The sequence below is a fragment of the Cervus canadensis genome, chromosome 5 (genome assembly GCF_019320065.1).
Source record: "Cervus canadensis isolate Bull #8, Minnesota chromosome 5, ASM1932006v1, whole genome shotgun sequence".
NCBI lineage: Eukaryota > Metazoa > Chordata > Mammalia > Artiodactyla > Cervidae > Cervus > Cervus canadensis.
Genome location: NC_057390.1, coordinates 91,451,898 through 91,473,548, shown reverse-complemented (window position 1 = coordinate 91,473,548; position 21,651 = coordinate 91,451,898). Strand labels below are relative to the sequence as shown.

The following is a 21,651-nucleotide window of genomic DNA, read 5'->3' as shown; positions in this document are numbered from 1 at the left end:
TCCTGCATTGGAAGCGTGGAGTCTTAACCACTGGACCCCTGGAAGTCCTGAGTTGGCTTTTTAAAAAATTCCTCCCACCCTCATCTTCAGAGTGCCCTGACTGGGGGCAAGGGGGCGGAGGAGGACAATGACAAACAAATATCAGTGCTTCTAATACAGCCTGCCCCGGGCACTGAGAGGAACACTGCCCCAAAGCAGCTGGGATGAAAGAGCTCTTCTTAATTATGACAGGGAGTCGGACAGGGCTGCAGAGAGGAGGGGAGCTGCCCAAAGGTGTGCCTCCCGACCCCTCTTAGGAGCCCTTCTGCGAGGCTGGGTGTTCAAGAAGAAATTTGTTCTGAAGAATTATGGTGCTCTTGCATTTTCTCCTACACAAAGAAGAAAATTTCAGCTGCACGCCCTTTCCTTTCCTCCTCTTGGCACTTTCTGATTGATGATTGGAAATGATGGCAATACATAAACTATTTTTCTTTTTATTTTATGACCTGGTAATAGCAGTAACATATTTCCAGTAAATGTTTTCTATCGCAATAAAAAAGTTGTAACAAGACTAGAAATGGGTATAGTTAAACCCTAAAGAAATCACACTTTCAGAACTGTGGATTGAGGCAGTAACTCTGTAAATCATTTAACTTGGAAAGAGGCCCCCTCCCCCCAACAAAATCAGGGCACGCAGATGGCGCTCGCTTTAAGTGCTCAGCAGATAGGTGCCCTCATGAGAGCTGAGGGACTCTCGGTTTCAGCCCCTCGAGACCCACTGCCCACTGTCTCTTCCTCCTGGTCTCCCACCGAGTGTCTTCACTCCTTTCTGAACTGATAAATTCTCTCAACCTTACAATTCTTTTTTTCTAATCCCAAATTCAAGAAAATTGTAGAAAGCTCTTCCTGGAACACAGCATAGTGGTGTGGTTGAGAGCACAAGCCTGGACTCACACACCTGGATTCTCCTCCTGGCCTCACTGTGGACACGTGGCTTAACCACTCTACGTGTTTTCCTCCTCTGTAAAATGGACTTAGAATAGGGCCTGCCTCATAGTTTTATGATTCAGAAAACTAATGCAGGTAAAGGACTTTGTTAAGGGCCAGGAAAGTCCTCAGTGTCAGTCACTGTTGTTATACTCTAAAATTTAGAGCAAATTGATGGTTTTGTTTAAATTTGCATAGCAGTACAACAGCTGACATTTACTGAGTGCTTATTACATCCTAGACACTGTGTTCTGTGTAATCTTTGCAGTTACTCCACGAAGGTTTAGAGCAACTAATTTGCCCAGTGTCACAGAGCCTTTGTAAAAGAGCCGAGATTTTAACCCAAGTCTTTTAAACTCCAAAACTCAAACTTTAACCACCCCGTGTCCACCGTCTAGGATTAGATGCTCACAACAAGAGCAGGGAGGGTTACACTTTGTTTTCGTCTCTTTTTGTTTTGAACAGTGAGTTTTGGTTCTGCTTGGTGATCTTACTGTCCCCTGGCAGACAGCTTCTCACCTAGCTCTGAGAAACTGCTCTGAAGAGGTATGAGAGGAGCCAGGATACATGTGAATTTTTTGGCTGGGACATACAAGTAGTCAGGTACACATCTTGGTATAAGATTACTGCTAATCACGAAAAAACAAGAACAGATCAAGATGGTTACACTTTGAATAGTTCTGTCTCACACCAGACGTGTCCTCCTTTGTCTGGGAAAGATTTAAAGCCCATAATATTGAGAGCTTATGCTCTCAGAACTCCAGGGCCAGGCAAAAAGAAACACTTTCTTCCCCCTGTTTGGAGGCAGAGTTGCCTTGTCCTCAACTGGAGCTTGTTTAGACTCTGTTACTCCTCAGAGGATGGATGGCTGCTGCTTCTGTGTGTCCAGTATCCTTAACGTGCTCTAAAAATTAGTCCTTCCCCAGCCTTTGTCTTTAATTTCTGGTTTTAGCTGACACCTTCATTAATGGTTCGGTGCAAGCTTTCTGTCGACATGAAGACGACTGTGTGAAAGTGGTTTTGCTGCCCTATCAATAATGGTCATAATTTCCCCAATACTCTCATCAGCAGTGAATTGAGTCTTGCAGCAAAGAAATGGAAACCCCAGTGCAGTGGTTTTAAAGCGATTTGTCTTGTAGACGGCGTCTTATTTCAGTAAAATCAGGTCAGTGCAGCACTGCTGGGTCAGATCTAAGTCAGATACAAATTAGTTGGAGGAAATTGATCATTCCAACCTTTAGGTTATTTTTAGCTTCTGTAGCTTTTTAATATCTCTTTTTTTCCCTTTATTTACCTTTGTGTTCATAAAGCTTAATAAAGTTTAAATGTCTTCTCAGTTTCCACCAAGCCTTTGACAATAGGAAAGCATGCTATCTCCCACCCCATGGTAGCAGCCTTTCTTCACAGTTTTGGGGTTTGCTCCAGTTACAACGTTGTTTGAACACTTAAACCCACTCCTGCTCATCCTCTGGCCGGCCCCCTTTCTGGGGCTTGTTTATTGCCCACACTGGCCCCTCGACCAGTCTGTTCTTCGTTGCTATTGAAAGTTAATGGGGGCAAAATTGCATTCCCAAACATTTGAACCTGAAGTGGCCAGGGCCGAACTTAGTTGATCTCTGGTGATCGGTTCAATTTAGTTACGATTTTTTGCCATTAGGCCGGGGCTGAATGATGGTGATTTGGTTGAGGCCAAATGTCTGAAGAAAATTGGCTCTCTGATAAGAGTGCTGTTATCAGAGGGGGCTACCTTCTCATTTACATTTAGATGAGTATTGATTATTTATTTACTCAGAGAAGTGAGATTCGTTTCCAATCTTATCTTTCTCGTCTCTGCTTGTCAGCAGAAAGAGAGATAGAGCTCCTGACATCAGGCCAAGATAACAGCACTTTGTAGTAAAGATAAAAGTTGGAATGGGCCTTTTTCTAGTCTTGACTGAAAGGATAAGTTTTAAAAATTAGAACTGATGGGTCATGCTTTCAAAACCTTTCCTGAAGGTTTTGCAGTTTAACTAGGCAGGAGAATTGGTTTATTGGAACAGCCTTGGTCTTTCTTCTTTTGTAATAGGAATTGTATTTAATTTGATTATATTCGGCTGTTTCACTGAGAGCAAATTGTGTATTGGCTCAGAGGAGGCTGAAGTGTGACCTTATTGTCATGTCAGCTTGTTCCTTTCTTATTATTTAAATTCCAAATGATCCAACCCAAGCCTCAGAGTGGGTATAAGCTACAGTGGTTATTGCTTGCATATAATTCAGTGTTTATATTAAGATCAAACAGAAAATGATTATAGTCACTCCTAGAGGAAGAGTTACAAGCGATGGAGCTGACACTAAATGCAAACATTTTAGGATAGCTGTTGTTGGTTCTGAGCTTGGATATTGACAGCATCAGCTTGTCGGTAATGGCTTTGGCTCAGTGAGGAACTCGGGATTCAGCTGGCCCCTGCCACAGATCAGACGAGGCGTGGCACAGCTTGCCTCATATGGGTCTCCCTGCCACCAGTCTTCTCAACCCACTGTTGGGAGGGCCACCAGGAGAAGTGTACCAAAATATAAAGCTGATGATGTCACTTCCCTGCTCTGTTAGCATCTGTTGCTTATAAGAGAGAACTTAGACTTTGACCAACATTCTGGGCCAAGCCTCCTAGCCCCAGCGTCCCCTTGAACCCGCACAGAGCCTAGGCCTTTCCTCCGCTGAATTTCCTCTGGGCTCAGGCAGGGGCTCTTCAATACCTTCTTGCCTTTGCACATTCTCTTCCTTCTGTAGGGATGCGCTACTTCCCCCTTCTCCCAGCTCCCAGCCCCACTTCAAGACTAATTTCAGACGTGTCCCCCTCAGAGAAGGGAGCAGTTCATTGTCCCAGCTTCTGGATTCCCACAGCGCTTGTCCTGACCTAGGGAAGAGCACTGGCTGGGGCTCTTTGATATTTTTATCTGCTCATGTGTGTCTTGCCACCTCCCCCAGCCTGCAGGAGGTCAGAAATCACCTATTATTCATCTCTGTGTCTGGGACACTGTTGTTGCTTCTTAAATGTTTGCTAGGTGAATGTATCGATGGCATGGCCACATCACATATCTTTTGGTATCTGTGTTGCCGTGGTTTGTTCGATGGGGATGGTAGGTACTCATCATTTTTAGAGTATATTCTTAGGACCACAGAGACTAAGGAACTTTACAAATCCTGGCTGCTGAACAAGTCTCTAATCTCAAATGCTGCCTGTAGCTTAAAAGCAAGCTTGTTTAAATAGATCTGCCTGCTCTCCCACCTGCACTCCTACCTCAGACTCACATGAGAAAGGATACGGATGTCTGCTTGATGCCAGCATTCCCCACCACCCTGTACCATCGCTTAACAGGGCTGTTAGCTTGTGACTGAGGCTAGGGACCTGCCTAAGCCTCCCGCAGCAGTTCCTGCTCCATCCAGCCTGTTCTAACAGTAACAGCGGCTGCCACTGAGCCCCTCTAATCCTCACAGCACCCTTCTCAGGCACAATATGCAGGGATTGTTACTTCCCCAGAATGCATAGTGAGAGGGTACAGACGCCAGAGTTTTCTACTGAAAACCCAGCCCTTCCTCTTATTTGCTCATACTTAACTTTTTCTGGTTACAAACAGCTCTTTCAGGTTAAAGCTGCTCTTCCAGCTAACAAACGAAAAATAACGTGAAGACACATCCCTGAAAGTGTTCAGCCTTTTCCTTTATCGCTCTCCAGATAGGTGGGCCTTCACCCTGTTTTGATGCTCAGCAATAATAATGATAGGTTAATTCATTTATATCCCACTTCAATCTGAAAAGCAGTTAGAATAGATACACTAAAGGGATAAAAAAAAATGCATGAATTGGAAAACTCCCTGAAAGAAAAGGAAAATAAAGGTCTGGAGATTTAACTGACCCAGAAATGCGTGTTCAGTCATCACACATCTAGTGCTGAGCTTCCTCACAGGCAAAGGAGAAAGGAACACAGTATCAGTTAATTGCCAGATTTATGTTAAACTGTCCAAAGGTGCAAACACGCCAGTTTCTCTGAGGAACTACAGCATTTACCTCTAGGTCTGAAGGAGGTTTCTTCCGTGGATCTTTAGAAGTAAGATGCAGAATGATAGTGACAATGGTGTGGCCTCTCTCTCTTCACTCTTCAGGCTTTTGCCCTTGCTTCCCGTTGGATTTCAGCCCTCAGCTGGCCCTCAGCTGTTAAGCAAGGACATGCCAAATGCTTTTACATTTCAGGCGAGGATTAAAGAAAAAGCATTGAGGAAGCTGAACTAAGCATATATCCACCATCCAACAGATACTACAGATTCCTTTGAAACTTACATGCTAAGATGTTTGCTTTGGGTTTACAAAATCCCATAAAAATCCTGCCTGGGTATTATAACTTGGAGCCCTCCCAAAGTGCCCAGAGCAGTATTTTGTTCCTAGACCATTCGGTGACATGGTTTTACTGCAATAAATACATCATCAGAATGCCCAAGCAGGTTTTCTCGTCTCTGCAGAGTAACCTACAATCTTCCTTTTGCATTCCTCTGCTGTGAGGGAGAGGGGATGGAGCTCCATACACAGCTGTGACATTTTACAAACCTCTTTCCAAAGAGTGGATGTTGCCTTGAAAACGATGTCACGTTTGGTGTGAAAGAGCCTCATATTTTTATATAATCACTTCTTTGGCAAAAGTATGTTAATGGAAACTGACCTCACAGCTTGTCTTTATAAAACGGCTTTTGGCTGCTGGTTTTCCTCTCCTCCTGTGTCAGCTGCCTGAAAATCAAATTAACATTTGATAGAAACTAGTGTTTGATATATAGTAGGTCTGGGTTGTTATAATCTTGATTATCATCAACAGACATTTATTAAGAACATACAAGTGAGTTCAACTACGTCCATGTGTAATGTGTAGACTGCAGGCCTGGGCAGTCTGAGGTATGAAGCCTAGTTCCACCACTTCCTGTGGACATTGAGCAAGTTATTTAGCCTCTGTAAGTCATGATTTCTTCCTCTATAAAATGGAATTTGTACTCTTTACATCCTAAGATAATCAAGAGTGAAAGAGATGAGGTATATATATGAAAGGCCGACCACAGTACCTAGCACATGGTAGACCTTGTTCTCTTCTGTTATGATCTCTTCTAAAAGTCTGATAATGTGGATGACCATGGTGGAAGCTTAAATAACACTATTAATGTTCTGTTCTAACTGCTTTATAACTATTAACTTACTCACTCCTCAGACCTATAAAGTAGTAGCTGCTATTATTATCCCCATTTTATAGATGAAGAAACAGAGAGGTTAAGTACGTTGGCCCAAAGTCGCAGAGCTACGTTTCTCAGCCAGGACTAGACCGAGGCAGTCTGGCCCCAAGTGCATGCCCTTCATCATCGGGCTATATTGCTTCTCATGTATCCCCTGCCTCTCATTACACAGTATGACCTAGAGTTTATCAGTCTGGCCTTTTCAGAGGAAAACGTGTAAAATGGTCTTTCTCCATGAGCTGTCTCATCCAGCATTCAGGCAAGAATCATGAGAAAAATTCAGATTTGTAATAGGCAGTTTTCTATTTGGATCCAGATCTGGAGTCTCATCTAAGCTTAACTAGCCTCCCCTCCGAAAAGTTAAGACCCATCTGTCCTTTGCCATGTTCAGAAGTGGGTTAGCAAGTTGTTCTTAGTTTTTGTGGAAGACCCTGGAGAACCGAGAGCAAAAGATGATGCTCGATATTTTAGTTACTTAGAAAACCAGACATACATAGGAATATTCTTAAGAAAGATGGGGAGAGGATCTTCGTGGATAGATGGCAAAATAAGGTTGTCCTGTATTCCTAAGGAACCCAGATATAGCACTGGGATACTTAGCACTTGTGGATTTCACTAAAATAACTATTTCAGATCATTTATTGTAGAAATGAGTGTATAGAAACCACAAATAATTTAGAACCCAAATGAATCCACAGAGCTACCAAAAATATATACTTAAGGTATAAACTGTGGGGTTTTTTTTTTAATATAGGTCAGTCATTTATAGTTTGTTAAAGGAAGAAAGCTTCAAAAATACATAGGCTTTAGTGCCAAAGACCCTTGGTTTCATTCCCCCATCCTGCTTCCTACCTGTGTGATCTTAGACTGGTTGCATTGATCCCTCGCTTCAGGGTCCCAGTCTGTCAAATGAGGGTAGTAATATCTGCCTCTCAGAGTTGCTGTGAGGATTTAGTAAGGTAACATATGCAGAGTGCTTGGTATATAATGGCCGTGCGGCAATCTAGAATCATCATGATACTAGGCTCAAGGAGAAAGTCCTCCAGCAACTTTTAGGAAACAAATTATTTTTGTAGAAAAATCTACAGAACTCAAGAAACAAGGAAGTAAATATGCAATGATGGCATTTATGGCTTAGAGAGTGATGCAGGGACCTGTGTTTAGCGGTAAGGGACCCTTCCTAGTACTCCCTGCCTCCCCTGGTTTCCCTCATCCATGTTTCCCAGGCAGCCACAGAGACCAAAAGGAACAAGTGTATAATGGAGACCAGCCTGAAATACACCCTGAAGCTGCCAGGCCTTGGCTCCCAGAATCAGGAAGGGGGTGGCTTGCTTACTATCTACTTGTCAGGTAGGCAGAAAGCTCTGGACACCCAAAACCCTATATGCTGTGCTCAGAGTGACCATGCCAGGTTACAGGGTTACTGAAGATGAAAGCATTGATCTAAATAAACAGATAATATCTAGTTTCGATTAAAGTATCGCAAATGAAAGACCTATTGGAGATGCCACAGTGTTTGGTAGTTACAGTATCCTCAGAAAAATGGCATAGTAAGAAACTGGAGGACTTACAAGTATATATAATGTTTTTAAAATGATAAATAAAAATGGCTTTTATTTAAGTTGTTACAGGAAATTCGAAAAATACAGGAAACCACTAAGGAAAAATAAAAACAGTCATTATTGCACCCTCCAGTGTAGTCACTGTTCACCTTTTGGAAGTAACCTTCCAGTACACCCCCCATTACTGTACATATATTTTTCACCATTAAAACCATCTTACACATGTTATGTTATAATTTTTCATAAACTAGCATATTATAAACATGTTTGATAAAATCAAATACTTTTGCAACATCCCTTTTAATATCTTCATGGTATTTCACAATATTTTGTTTAGCCAGCCTCCCTGTTGGAGTCTCAGAGTTGCTCAGTTGTGTCCAACTCTTTGAGACTCCATGGACTGTAGCCCATCTGGCTCTTCTGTCCATGGAGTTCTGGCAAGACTACTGGAATCGGTTGCCATTTCCTTCTCCAGAGGATCTTCCCGACCCAGGGATCGAACCCGGGTCTCCTGCGTTGCAGGCAGATTCTTTATCATCTGAACCACCAGTTGTTAGATCTGGGTTATTCCCACATTTGACTGTCATTAAAAAAATGAGTTATTACAGCTAAACTTTATACCCACATTTCACTGTAAATTCATAGGAGCGAATGTCAGTGCGTATGCACTGTGTTGCTGGGAGATACCAGGGGTGTGCGAAATTAACAGGCCAGTATTTTAGAAAGCAGCTCCCCAAGTCTAGGGGTGGCTCTCCTCTCTCTAATAGGCCGAAGCTGCCCAGGGCTGTGAAAGAGGGGTGTTAGGGAGGGGACAGTGGCAGGTGAGGGGGCAGGGGAGAGGGATCTTAGGACTCTCTCAACAGCTAAGTTTCCTTCAAGCTCATCTGGGTGTGACTTGCAGTGACTACTTCCCACCAGTGAGTGTGAAAGCATCCGGTGACAGCAGCAGGCAGGCTTGGTAATTGACAGACGTTGGCACTGCCAGGTGGTGGCTCACGGAAACTGAGAATTATCTGTATTTCCATACCTTTATTCGCTTCATGTTTTTGGAATTGAAATTAAACTGTGTAGAATGTTGAACTGCAATGCATTCTTGACCAGAATACAGTGTACTAGAATTTATAAGAACTATATAGACTTCTGAGCATGCATGTCCTTAAATAGCTGTATGTGTCTTGAGCATTGTTAACTTAGGGCAGGCTTAAAACCTCTAAGCAGTGTAAAAAATGACTGAACCTATGTAAGAATTCTGAAAATCAGCAGAAATGCTAGTGAAATACCAGTTAGAGAAAAGATCAAATATACCATGAAACTGAACTCCAACTGCAGTGCTGCGGATGAACTTAGACCGTGGGAGAGGAATGACTTGAGATGAGTGAAATGCCTCCAAGACTGATGAAGGAGAGGTGTCGGATGTGAATAATCGACAAGATGACGACAGCTGAGAAACATATCCAAAAATACCTGTTCCGCCTGGGAGCCCCACAAGGCCTCTGGCGCTTCCTCAGATCTCTCCCACCTCCTGTCTGACCAAACATGCCTTTCATAGTCAAAATAATCAGACAGGTTCTTACACCTCTAATCTTTTCAATACCCATTAACAACAACAGGAGCAGTCTTTTGAATCCAATCATTGGATCGTTAGGTGTTATCTGAGAAGAACAAGGTTGTCATTTGGCTTGTCAAAGAAATACATGAATAAATGTATAAAATGCCCCAGTGTTTTAAGATCTTTCAGAACCCCCTTGAGATGAAGGGTAGCTAATATTCCTGGCCTTCAGTATTACTGAACCTGTGCCTCTTGTGTTTTCATAAATATTTCAACAAAAACATGAATCAGCAGCTACTATCCTGTCACTATAACCCCCAAACCTAGACTTTATTTTTTAACCCTATCTGCTTTTTAAAAATTTTTCTGCATTTTTGGGTTGTCATCATATTTGAGTTCTAAGCATACTTTATTTCTGCTTGTTATTGATTATTCATTATCATATGATAATTATAATGTTGTAGGAGTGCCTCCTATGAGGCAGGTACATTACTAAGTATTTTTCCTGTGTCATCTCTAATCTTCACAATAACCCTTCAAGGTATGTGTTCCCACATTACACATCAGGGAACAGAGATTCAGGGAGGGAAGGGTACCTGCTCCTATCTGGGAAACCATTGTAGCTGCAATGGTGGTTCCAAGTCAGTCCGACTCAAAAGCCTTTTACCTCTCATCTCGTTTAGGGGAGAACTGCACAAAAGTAGACCCGATAATAGAACAGACAAGTATGTGAAACCGTGTGGGGAAAAAAACTCATACTCTTCCACCTTGGATAGCTAAGACCCCAAGCAGACATCAGTGTTTTCCTAATGCGTTATTAGCTTTTCACTGGCGTGTGGTGTTTTCTCAATGTTCAGTTCACTGTTTCAGCCTCCTCCCCTCCTCCTGCCCCTTTGATCTTCCAGGCCCTCAGTACCGCCTGGAGAAGCAGAGCGAGCCCAACGTCGCCGTGGACCTGGAGAGCACCTTGGAGAGCCAGAGCGCCTGGGAGTTCTGCCTGGTCCGCGAGAACAGTACGTTGGCCTCCTCGCTCCGTGTCTGCTTTTGTCCGTTGCCACATGCTCACTAGTCCCGTGTCTGGGAACGCTCAGTGGTCTGGCCTCCCTAGGCAGATTTGAAGTGACTGTTTTCCAAAGCAGACCTCAGCCTTCATGCCAGAAGTGTAATCCCAGGGTGAAATGATTGATTTCATGCTTTTTGGTAAAGAGTCTGCATCCTGCTTGGCCCTCTGTGATTAATATTTAATCTGTTAAACTGTTGTCTTCCTAAATTAGGAACAGTCCTGGAAACGCTTGGAAATGTGAGGCCTTTTCTGTGGCAAAGGCTATTTTGTATATAAAGCAACTGGCCCTGTCAATATCACTGGTCAGTCATCAGGTTTTAGAAAATTCTGACCATTTTCATACTCTTGGCTGGAGGCAGCGTAGGGTGGTTCCTAGTGCTGTGTAGAAAGCCTCTTTAAAATTGAGTTAATTTCTTGCCTTCTCTTTAGAGTTTCAGATTTGTGAATTTTGGCCATTCCTCTCTTCTGTACCCCAGTTGACTTAAAGGAGCAACATGTGGAAACTGATCTCAGCAGCCAGCTCTCCCTCATTCCTGCTTCGTTCAGGGCTTTCCCACAGGCAGTTCCTTCTTTCCTCTACTCTGGTTGACTTTCTTATCCTTCTTCTCAGTTTAAATGTCACCTTGATAGAGGCCACCTGTTGTCTCCCTGTTCCCTCATTGCCTCAACCCCATCCATCCCTCACTTGGGTCCCCAGCTATATTCCATCATAGAGCATACTACTTTTTCTTCATGGCATATATTTCTGTTTATAATTATCTATTTTTCCACATGAATGATTGATGTCTGTCTCTCCCACTACACTGTCAAGTCGTTGAGGGTATACCTGATCCATACCAGATTGACCTTTATTAATTCACCTAATATTCACTCATCACCCATACGGGCCTTGCACTGCACGTTGGAACTCTGTAGTGGATTCTGTCTCAGATTGTTGACTTCTTGTTATTTGAATAAGATAAAAGTTTATTTGTTAGAATATTGGTATAGACTTTGGATATATAACACTTAGATATGCAAAAAATTTTCAGGTAACAAAGTATAATGAAAATTTTGAGCCTCCCTTCTCTCCCCTAATTCCTCTCCGGGAGACAATAGTTGTTCTTTGGTATCTTTCCAGGGATCATCTAAGCATATGCAAACATATTTTATATATGTGCATGAATAATACACCCACATAAAGACATATATATATATACACACACACACACACATTTGGGATCCCTGATGGCTTAGCTGGTAAAGAATCCACCTGCAATGCAGGAGCCCCCAGTTCAATCCCTGGGTTGGGAAGATCCCCTGGAGAAGGGATAGGCTACCCACTCCAGTATTCTTGGGCTTCCTTTGTGGCTTAGCTGGTAAAGAATCTGCCTGCAGTGTGGGAGACTTGGGTTTGATCCCTGGCTTAGGAAGATCCCTTGGAGAAGGGAAAGGCTATGCACTCCAGTATTCTGGCCTGGAGAATTCCATAAACTGTATAATCCATGGGGTCGCACACGTATTTCCCCCTTTTAGCAACAAATGGTAGCAAACTGTCATCAGTGTTCTACATTTTTCTTTTATCATTTTAACAATAAGTCACATAGAGAATACTGCATATGTTGCATCAATCCATATATTGTTCCATATATAAATTTACCTCTTTCTAATTGCTGTATAGTATTCCACAGTATGCTGTGATTCCAAATTAGATGTGGTTTGGGGTTTTGGGGTTTTTTTCTTTGAGGATAAGGTGCAACTTTCCTCTACTGGGAAAGAAAAGCTGTAAGGATTGATGGGTAAAGTTTTGAAATCTAGTCTCTTGTTCTTACTCTACTTCCACTTCCAGGCGTAGTCTTAATTAAGTTGTGTGACCTCTGTTAGCCTCAGCACCCCCATCTTAAAGGGTCTGCAGGGTCCTCTCACTGCTTACCGTAGAGTCAAAATCACTTTGTTAGTGAAAGAAGACCGTCCCAGCACATACAGAATGTGCCAGGGAGTCAGTGGTTTGGAATCAATAGAATATTATAACTAGTCTCTGTAAGATGGAAGTAAACTATAAAAACTATTTATTCTTTTTTAGAGAAAAGATTTTTCTTTAATTTTAAATAGAAAATTCAATCAGAAAAGCATATTGTTCCCCACTAGCTACCTATTAAGTTATACTGAGACAAAGAAAAATGTTTCAAAAATAAAATTTTTTTCACTTTTGTCACTGTATTTGATCAGGATAGGCTTGCTATCCTTAAAGCCATTTTAGAAGTAAGCTAAATTATAAGTATCTGTTGTGCAGTGTTTAAGGGGATACGCTGTCAAGCCAGACCCTCAGTTCACATTCTGGCCTTGCCACTAACTGGCTGTGTGACCTTGGACAACTTACTTAACCTCTCTTAGGTAGTTAATTTACCCTCATAAGGTTGATGGGCGGATTCATAAAGCTCTTAGAATGGTGCCTGGGACATAATAAAACACTCAATAAATATTAACTGTAATTAATAAATAACAGAGGAGCAGCATTCCTTGGCTCATAAAGCAGATGAGGCATGGGGCGCTCGGGGCTCTCAAGGAGGTGTGTGGCGGGGGGAGGGAGTGATGCAGAATGGAGGGGAAAAGGAGAGTGGGGGCCAGGGCAAGTGCGGAAGTCTGTGTCACGGGACCAGAGAGCTTAGAAGCGGGGTGCTTTCCGGCACCTGTGCTTTGGTGTCCCAGAAGAGGTACACCTAGAGAAAAAGCATTTGATTGAGAAGACTGCTGTAAGAGCAGGAATAAGCCTTTCAGATTTTCTTCCGTGGAGGGACAGGGCATGGCTTTTTCTACCAATTACATCAAAAGATTTTTTTAAATTATTCAGACCTTCTACTGTAAGACCTTATGCTATACATTTTGCTCCCTCATATATAATTGTCACAACCACCTTTCAAGATGCTTTTCTGATTGTAGAGAGGGGTTGTGACTTGTCCAGTGTTAGCTAGTCACTAAATGATGAACCAGAATTCTAAGTCAACTGTCTGATTCTAAAGCCTACCCTGAGATTGTTGATACAGCAACCTAAATTTTCAGTCCTAAGAAGGATGATGACAATCGTCTTTATGTACTATAAGAGAGAAGTTTGCAAATGAAGCTCACATGACAAGAGTTTCTGCCTCGGGACTGAGAGGCAGCATTTGTGCTTGGATCTTGGCCTAAGTAAGAAAGTGACAAGCCAAAGTCCTTGAGCTTTCCAGTTTGGATTCTAGTCTGATAATCTACTGCATCCTTCAGCCAACTGTCTGCTCGAAGCTGGAATCAGACCAGAAGGAAGCCTGAGTACATTATAGAGAGGATGTAACATTAGAAGATTTCCATTCTTGTCCAAGTGCCTATATAAATCCTGGCACCAGACTGAACCTCAGTTTCCTTTTCTACCAAATGTTGCCAGCGACCTTACACATTGATGGTACATGGGAAGCCCATCCAGAGCCTCAGAAGAAAGATGCCACGTATACTTACTTATTGTTTCCACAGCTTTAAGAGAGAAACTTGGAAAGTTCCCATCATCAGGGCTAAAATAGACCTGAAATTGAACCGGTTTTCTGGAGTACCACAAAGCGCCAGACACTGTGTCTTCCCTGTTTTATCGCTCGCTGGTCTGCCCACATGGCAGTTCAGCGTAGTGCTTAAAGCATGGTGTTTAGAATGAGGCAGACCTTAGCTGGACACTGCCACCTCTTACATCAGACAAATCAGGTCACCTCTCTGAGCCTCTGCTTCCTGTGTAGATGGAAGTGGCTCGGTCCATTTCACAAGGTTGTTGTAAGGATTAAATGAGATAGAGGTGCTGTTATTCTTAGGCTGGTGTGGTCATCATCTTTGGGCTTCCCAGGTAGTTCAGTGGATAAAGAATCTGCCTGCCAATGCAGGTTCGATCCGAGTCAGGAAGATCCCCTGGAGGAGGAAATGGCCACTCACTCCAGCATTCTTGCCTGAAAAATCCAATGGACAGAGGAGCCTGGTGGGCTGCAGTCCATGGGTTTGCACAGTGTTGGGCACAACTGAGCAACTAGGCACACACAGTCATCATCTTTATGTTACAGAAGAAGAAACTAAGGCTTTAAGAAGGTAATTTGCTCATGGTCACATGAATAATAATTAGGGGACCTAGAAAAATGTGTCTTCTGTCCACTAAGTCTAGTCCTTAAAGAAGTTGCATAGAAAGAAAATTCTTTAAATACCTGTTTAAATCTCCTTTGCTCTCCTTTTCTTTTCAAGGAGACCTTCCCTTATTTCAGTGCCTTAATGAAGTCTCCTTAATTTAAGGTTGCACTGAGGAAGAGCTTTACCTCGAGGTGGGTAGACCCTCAGATAGCTGGACTGTGGCAGAGGAATGTGTCTCGGGGTCTCAGTTTGTGGGAGTCCTTTTTCACCTCCTCAGTTTCCCCTTGAAGACCCAGGAAAGAAGGCACCTCCTTCTCAAAGCCTCCGCAGACCACCTGGCCGCCATTCCGTGGGCTCTGGTAGAGTCCTTTTCCTTACTGCTGTCTGATCACTGATTCCACTAGATGGATTTCCCTACTCCCACACTGGACTGTGACCACTCACCCCCACCCAAGGGGCAAGGACTGGATTTGAGTTCCCCCTACATCTCAGTGCCCATGGCCAGATGTGATTCATTTCTCAGGAGGGAAGGGAGCCTTTTGAGACCCCAGCATCACCAGGCTGCTTCCTGGGGCTCCAAGGTACAAGTGTGTGATGACATTTAAAAGGAACTTGGGTTTTGGGTGAGCATCTTTAGATATGAGAGTTTCATCATCTTTAAGTGCTTGGGATTTTCCCTCCCCCCCGCCCCCATCAATGTGCTCAGACGCTCAGTCATGTCCGATTCTTTGCAACCCCATGGACTGTAGCTAGCCAGGCTCCTATGTTCATTGGATTTCCCAGGCAAGAATCCTAGAGTGGATTGCCATGCCCTCCTCCAGGGAATCTTCCTGACCCAGGGATCGAACCCACATCTCATGTCTCCTGCACCGGCAGGCAGGTTCTTTACCACTGGCATCACCAACTCCCATCAACATTACTCAATAAAAAAACCAACTGTAGACAGTGAATGACTGCTTACACTGGTGTGTTTCCATCTCCTCTTCTTGGTGCTTATTCTTAGCGGGCCAATCCCTCCTCCCATGCGTGCTCTGTGCCAGCCCTGGAGACTCCCTCGGGGTTCTCCTTGGCTTCTGGAGGGTTTGCCTTCTTCGGTTACAAATGACTAATCTCTCCAATTTCTATCATGTGACTTAAGTACCAGGGCTTTAAGCCTCTTTTATCATACCACAACAGCAGTCCTCAAAAGCAGGAGAGAAAAAAAAAATGTGATCCTGCAAATAAACTCTTATTTACAAATGGTAATGACCTGTGGTGTTCGTGGTACATATTTTAGGTTGAATTACTGCTGAAAGCCGGTTACATGTCTGCCTCTGGTGGGGGGAAACGTGTTCCCTGTAAGGAGTTTTCTGTATGGGTAAGAATTTTTTCAAGTAGATATTGGATAATAGCTCCCTGCTTGCCACACACTAACAGAATTTAAATGAAACAGACACGGTATCCCCGAGGCCAGAATACCTGTGTCTCCGCCTCTTGCTGTCGGTTGCCTTGAGCTGGTTGGCAGTGTGTCGTAGGGGATGGGGGAAAGGCAGGATGTTTGGAGCCCCAGCGTGTCCTTGGGCAAGCCCTCCTCTGAGCTCCATTTCCCTATCTGTAAAACCCAGTGGGAATCCCTTCCCTGTAGAGCTGTTTTAAGGATTAAAGGAAACTGTGTGCATTAAACGCATGTGGTAAAGTGCAGTGCCCAACACGAGTCCTGGCCACTTGCTGTGTTTGTGTGTCCAGACACCCTGCTAGTCTGCATTTGTGAGTGGTGGCCTTTTACCTCCCTGTCATTCCTCTTCTCCCTCTAGATTCTTAGACTTCCTGTGGGCCCCTTTGGGCAGCTGCCAGCACCGAGGGTGAGTGATCCCTAGGGCAAAACACAGTGCTGATCTGAACTGGAAACAAGAGTGTGCCCTGTCCACACCGACTTCTTCAGCAGTGAGTGTCTGCCTTGTGCTCTTTGGGCTGAGAAATTCCACATAAATTGCATTTTCACTTCCCCCCTCTTTGCTGAAAGTCCCCCCCCCACCCTTTTCATTTTATCATTAGGTAGTAATTAGTATTCAAGGGAAATTGGTCTTAATATATTAAAATTGGTTAAGTGCATTTAGACCTGTACCACAGCCAATGTCTTATTGGAAAATGTAATTGGGGACTCTGTGTATGTAATTAATTGAATTACAATTAAGAACTTTCATTAAGCGATACACTGGTACATTAGAGCAGTGAGGAAACATGTTTGACGAGCCGCAAACCCCGTATGGGCTCTAAGTGAGGGCACAGAGATTTGTGTCCCTCTGGTGGGCTCTTGGCCCTGGAAGCTGCCCTGCAGACCCTGCCTGATGGTCAGGTGACATTTCTGCAGTGACTCCCCTGATGGGAGGTAGGGTTCTTCCAGCGTGCGTGCCCTCATTCTGACTCTGGAGTCAGAGAGAGAGATGCCTCAGTGTTGATCAGTTGTTACAGTTCTTAAGACATTTTGTCATGTAAATTGTCCAAAATGCCCAGGCTCTTTAGAAGACTCCATTACTTTTCCTGTGTTTTGAACAGGGACAGACACAATAGAGGAAGAGGAAGTAAGGGGAATCCGGTCACCAACCTGACTTCCAGGCAGACCTGTAATGAGCGAGTGGTTCAGACCCATGCATGGTCATGATTGATCCTGTATAGCCCTCACTCTGGACATAATATTTGCTCATTCATCCTCCAGACACGGATGGCCCCTCCTCTGGGCCAGTCACTGTCCTGGGATAGTAGAGAGGATACACAGCCTCCACGTCATGGGGTTCCCGGCTGCTCTGAGTGCTGTGAAGGGTATGAGACTGTATAGGAGGGCTCTGGAGCTGGTGAGCGTAGGCCATAAAGCTTCCTTGAGGAAGAATGAAAAGGAGTCATTCAGACCATGAGTATGGAGAATGTTCCAGAAGCCAAGGGACTACTTGTCCAAAAGTCTTGAGAAAGAGCTTGGCGTGCTTGAGATGGTATATTTGAGTGGAGTGGAATGAAATGAGCAGGGGAGAGTGTGCTGAAAGATGAGACTGGGGGCCAGACAGGAGCGTGAATGCAGAGCTTAAACCTTCCCCTACCTCCATGATCTGCTCTTTTTAGGAATTCTACAAACCTGAAATCGTTTCCTTCTGATCACCTCATAAAACAAGATTATCCTGATTTATCAAGGGTCTGAAATCTCCCTGTGGAAAGGCTCTGACTCCAAGAGCTTAATCAATTAGGCAGTGACAGCACAGATCCCTACCTGGTTGTAGCATGGCAAATTCAGTGAAGGCTATATCCTACTGTATGATCCTGGAGGCTTTGAAGAGATTACTGCACGGGGCGTGGGACTGTGCATGTGTGTGTTACAGTATATCACCTATTGATTATTTTTTAGAGACCAGCAAAAATGACTAGTAGCCAAAGGGAAGTGTTTAATAGAAGAGAAGTTTGGGGCTTATGAGTCTTTGGGGACTTAAAAGGACTTTGGGAAAAAAATGTGATGGATATAGAATGCTAAAGGAGAGTTTTTCTCCATGACTCACTCGCGCACTACTTTGAGTCTTACCAGAGGAGAGAGAGTTAGGTTTTATCCCTGATTGTTCTGGCAAAGCCAGGCATGGTTGTATTCTCCTTAGATACTGTTATGGCCCATGAACTTGTACATTCCCAGTCCACCTAAGGATCATTTTTTACCCAAGGGGTTATGTGGTGGTTAAGGGCACAGTTTGCAGTTAGGCCTGGGTTCCTGTCCTAACTCCAGCTGGTGTTAGTTGTATGACTCTACCAGCAGCATGACTTTCTGAGCCTTATTTTTCTCACTTGTGCAAGGAGGAGACTATTAGCCAACTTAAAGAAGCATTGAGAAAATGAAGTGAGATGATGTAAGTGCTGAGCGTAGTGTCTGCCGTGTGGTAAGCACTCAGTAAATGTTCGTTGCCATTGGAGTTGTTGATGAGGCAGGGTCCCTGTCTGGTGAGGCTGTCTGAATGGAAAGTAGGATTGATGTGTCAGGTTCTAGCAACCGAGGTAAAACACAAGGGATGCTGTACAACTCAGATACTGTTATGGTTAACGTGTGGCGTCAACCGCATTCAAGCCACCAACAGCATTTATTGAGCATCTACTCTGCGCTCTGTAGGATGGAATGTTCTTGCCCTCAGGGAGCCCATAGTCCAGAAAGGGAGTCCAGATACTTATCATGTAAGATACTTATCATGAAAGCCTCAGCAAAGGGTGACAGGATTTCAGGGAAAAGATCAGGAAAAAACTCCATGTGGATTAGACCTCTAAGTTTATAAATTTTAGAGTGGAAAGGACATTCTGGCCAGATGGTATAACTGGAACAAAATCCAGTTTGGCTGAAGCCGGCATTGTTCTATCTGGGGAGCAGCAATAAGGGTACAGGATAGAATGAGGCAGAAGGTAGTTTGTTTAGTCTTCACTCACTTGCACAACAGTATTTTACTGCATGTCAGGTCCTGAGATCATAGCGCCTGTCTTTGAAAACTCTTCCCCCTCCACCCTCACCATTTTATTTTCCACGATTCCCCTCCGTAGACTCTTTGCACCAGCCAAGTGCAAACACTGCTGCCATCCTCCAGTGTTCCCAAAGCACTAGTATAGCTTCTGGCGCATGGCTAGTGCTGGGTGACTATTTGGGAGGAAGGGTCACCAGGGCCATCATGCTACAGAGAGTGTACATATGAACTACTCTGCTGCTTAGACGCTCAGTCATGTCCAGCTGTCTGTTACCGCATAGACTGTAGCCCACCAGACACTTCTGTCCATGGAATTCTCCAGGCAAGAATACTGGAGTAGGTTGCCATCCCCTTCTCCAGGGGATCTTCCTGACCAAGGGATCAAACCCAGGTCTCCCACATTGCAGATAGATTCCTTACCATCTGAACCACCAGGGAAGCCCACAAATAAGGACGTAGCAAAGGCCACTGAACTTTGGTTGAGCTCTAAAGTTGACGTGGATCTTTTTGAAGCTGAAAGACAGAAGTTGCTTTAACTTCTAACTAGATGAGGCCTTTTAGACGTAGGCCTTGTAGACTTGACCTGAGACTCACTGAATCATAAAGCAAAGTTTGATGTTCCATGTAGTTTGTGTCCAAGAACATAAGACATCTGCTGGAGGCGTACATCAAGTTCATCTGAGCTTTAATTTAATCATCAATGCTCATTTGTCTGAAAGAAAGTTATGTGTGTACTGCCTCTTAAGTTTCTCCCTCAGCTCCAGTGAAATCATGTAGTATATGAAAACACTTCTTAAACAATATTAGTTGTAATTAGCCTTGGTCTGACACCTGGCAGGAAGCCTGTTACTCTAACGGTGTGTGACTGGCTTTCTATTTGTGGTTGTTGTCAGGTATGTAACAGGTGCAGAGCTGTACTTGCACTTTTGTTTCCCATCATGGTTGTCCAATGGGTGTCCAGGGACAATGAAGACGTGGCGTAAGAACCAATACAGGCAGCAGTTCCCAAACTTTTTGGTCTCAGGACCTCTTTATACACTTAAAAATTATTGAGACCCCAAAGAGCTCTTGTTTATTGGGTTATATCTCTTTATTAGGAATTAAAAACTGAAAGATTTTAAAATATTTATGAATTCATTAAAAACAATGGTATGTGTTAACATTACGTGTTAACATAAGTAACGTGTTTATTAAAATTTTTTAAAATAAAAATGTTTTCTTATAAAAATGTAATGATAAGAGCAGCACTGTTTTGGTTTGGGTTTTTTTTTTTTTTTCTTTCTCTGAAAAGCGTTTATTTTTGTACTATCAGGAAGATAAGTTATTGACTAATCCTCTGAGCCAATGGGCAACTGTTTTCTATTTTTGCAAATTGCTATAATGTTTGGCTTAGAAGGCACCAGGATTTTCATACCTACTTTTGCATTCAGTCTGCTACAGTACATTGTTTTGGTTGAATTATTCACAGAAAATTTGGCTAACAGAGATCCATTGTTGGAAAAGAGCATTTCAGTAGCCTTTTCAATAAGGGTGCATATGAATTTTTGTTACTCTACCAAAACTCAAGTGGTAGTTACTTTAAGGTTGGTAGCGATGTGGAATCAGAAATGTTATCAATGAACTTCTTATTACTTTGTGCACTTGCAAGACAATAGATGTAAAAGGGCAAATCATGTCTTACTGTCATTATTATGAAAATAGTATTGAGGTTATAGACCCACCCCACCCCCCCACTTCCTTCACCGCGCCTGGGGTCCTGAGCTGACTGAGGTGACAGTTACCCACACCGTCCCTTCCTTGCTCCTGCCCGCAGGAGCGTGGTGCCTCGGGAGGGGCAGCAGGGGCGGGGTCTGATAGGTCTGTCCTGCTCTGCCTCTTCCCAGCAGTGGGGCCTCGGGCACGCTTCTGACCCACTCCGGACCCTCAGAGTCAGAGTTCGGCTTTGAGTCTGTGTCTCTGAGCACAGTGTTCCAGGTTCTTTCCGGTGATTCCGAGCCCCAAGGCCACTCCTTAGCCCTCGTGCTCTCTGCCTCCTTGCTGCTTCTTTACCTCTTTCTCTCCCTTCCTTTTGCCCCTTCTTCCCGGGCCTGGTTTTGCCTTTGAGACAAGTGCTGCTTCTCGCTTCCTCTTTGCTGATTCCTTACTCCAGGCACCTCAGCTCCTTCCTCTCTCGGATTTTCCGCTTGTCCCTCAGTGCTTTCTGTATCCTGAAAGTGCTCTCTGTCATCCTTCCAGAGCCTGTTGGCAGTCCATTTGAGCTCCGGTGCTCAAGTCACTTTTAGGCCCCACCCCAAAATTTGATCTATCACAATACATCTTTGAGTTATTGCAGCTCGAGCGTTTTGACACGATACATTATGGTAATCCATGGCACATAGAGACGTGAACACTCCCGACTTTGACAAAATGCATTGTGAAGTCTTTGAAGGCACCATTACAATTTATCTTGTCATTCATGAGGAGACCCAGTTCAGCATTAATGTAGATGAACACAGTGTGGCTTTTGTTTCATTTAATTGCTTGTGACCTTTTTAATTGCTAATTTAGCAAAATACCAAAGGGTTATATTTCAATTAAATTAACAGTTTGGGGAGTGGTTTTTTAATGTTTACTTTTAACATATTTGGGTTCTATTTTTTTTACTTTGAGTAGATAAAAATGTCTCCTCTTAACAGAAGTGGTTTTGAAATGTGA

General features: G+C 43.6%; 1 protein-coding gene across 10 annotated transcripts in view; it reads left to right on the top strand.

Annotated features, from left to right (window-relative positions):
* Window positions 1–21,651, top strand: part of MAPKAP1 (MAPK associated protein 1) — a 227,890-nt gene that overhangs the window by 160,638 nt on the left and 45,601 nt on the right. For 9 of the 10 annotated variants that reach the window (XM_043469561.1, XM_043469562.1, XM_043469566.1 and 6 more), the window contains one exon: window positions 10,230–10,337. The exons of the other annotated variant lie outside the window; for it this stretch is intronic. In XM_043469561.1, coding sequence (XP_043325496.1) covers window positions 10,230–10,337 — 108 coding nt within the window. The remainder of the gene's footprint in view (window positions 1–10,229; window positions 10,338–21,651) is intronic. 10 annotated transcript variants of the gene reach the window in all.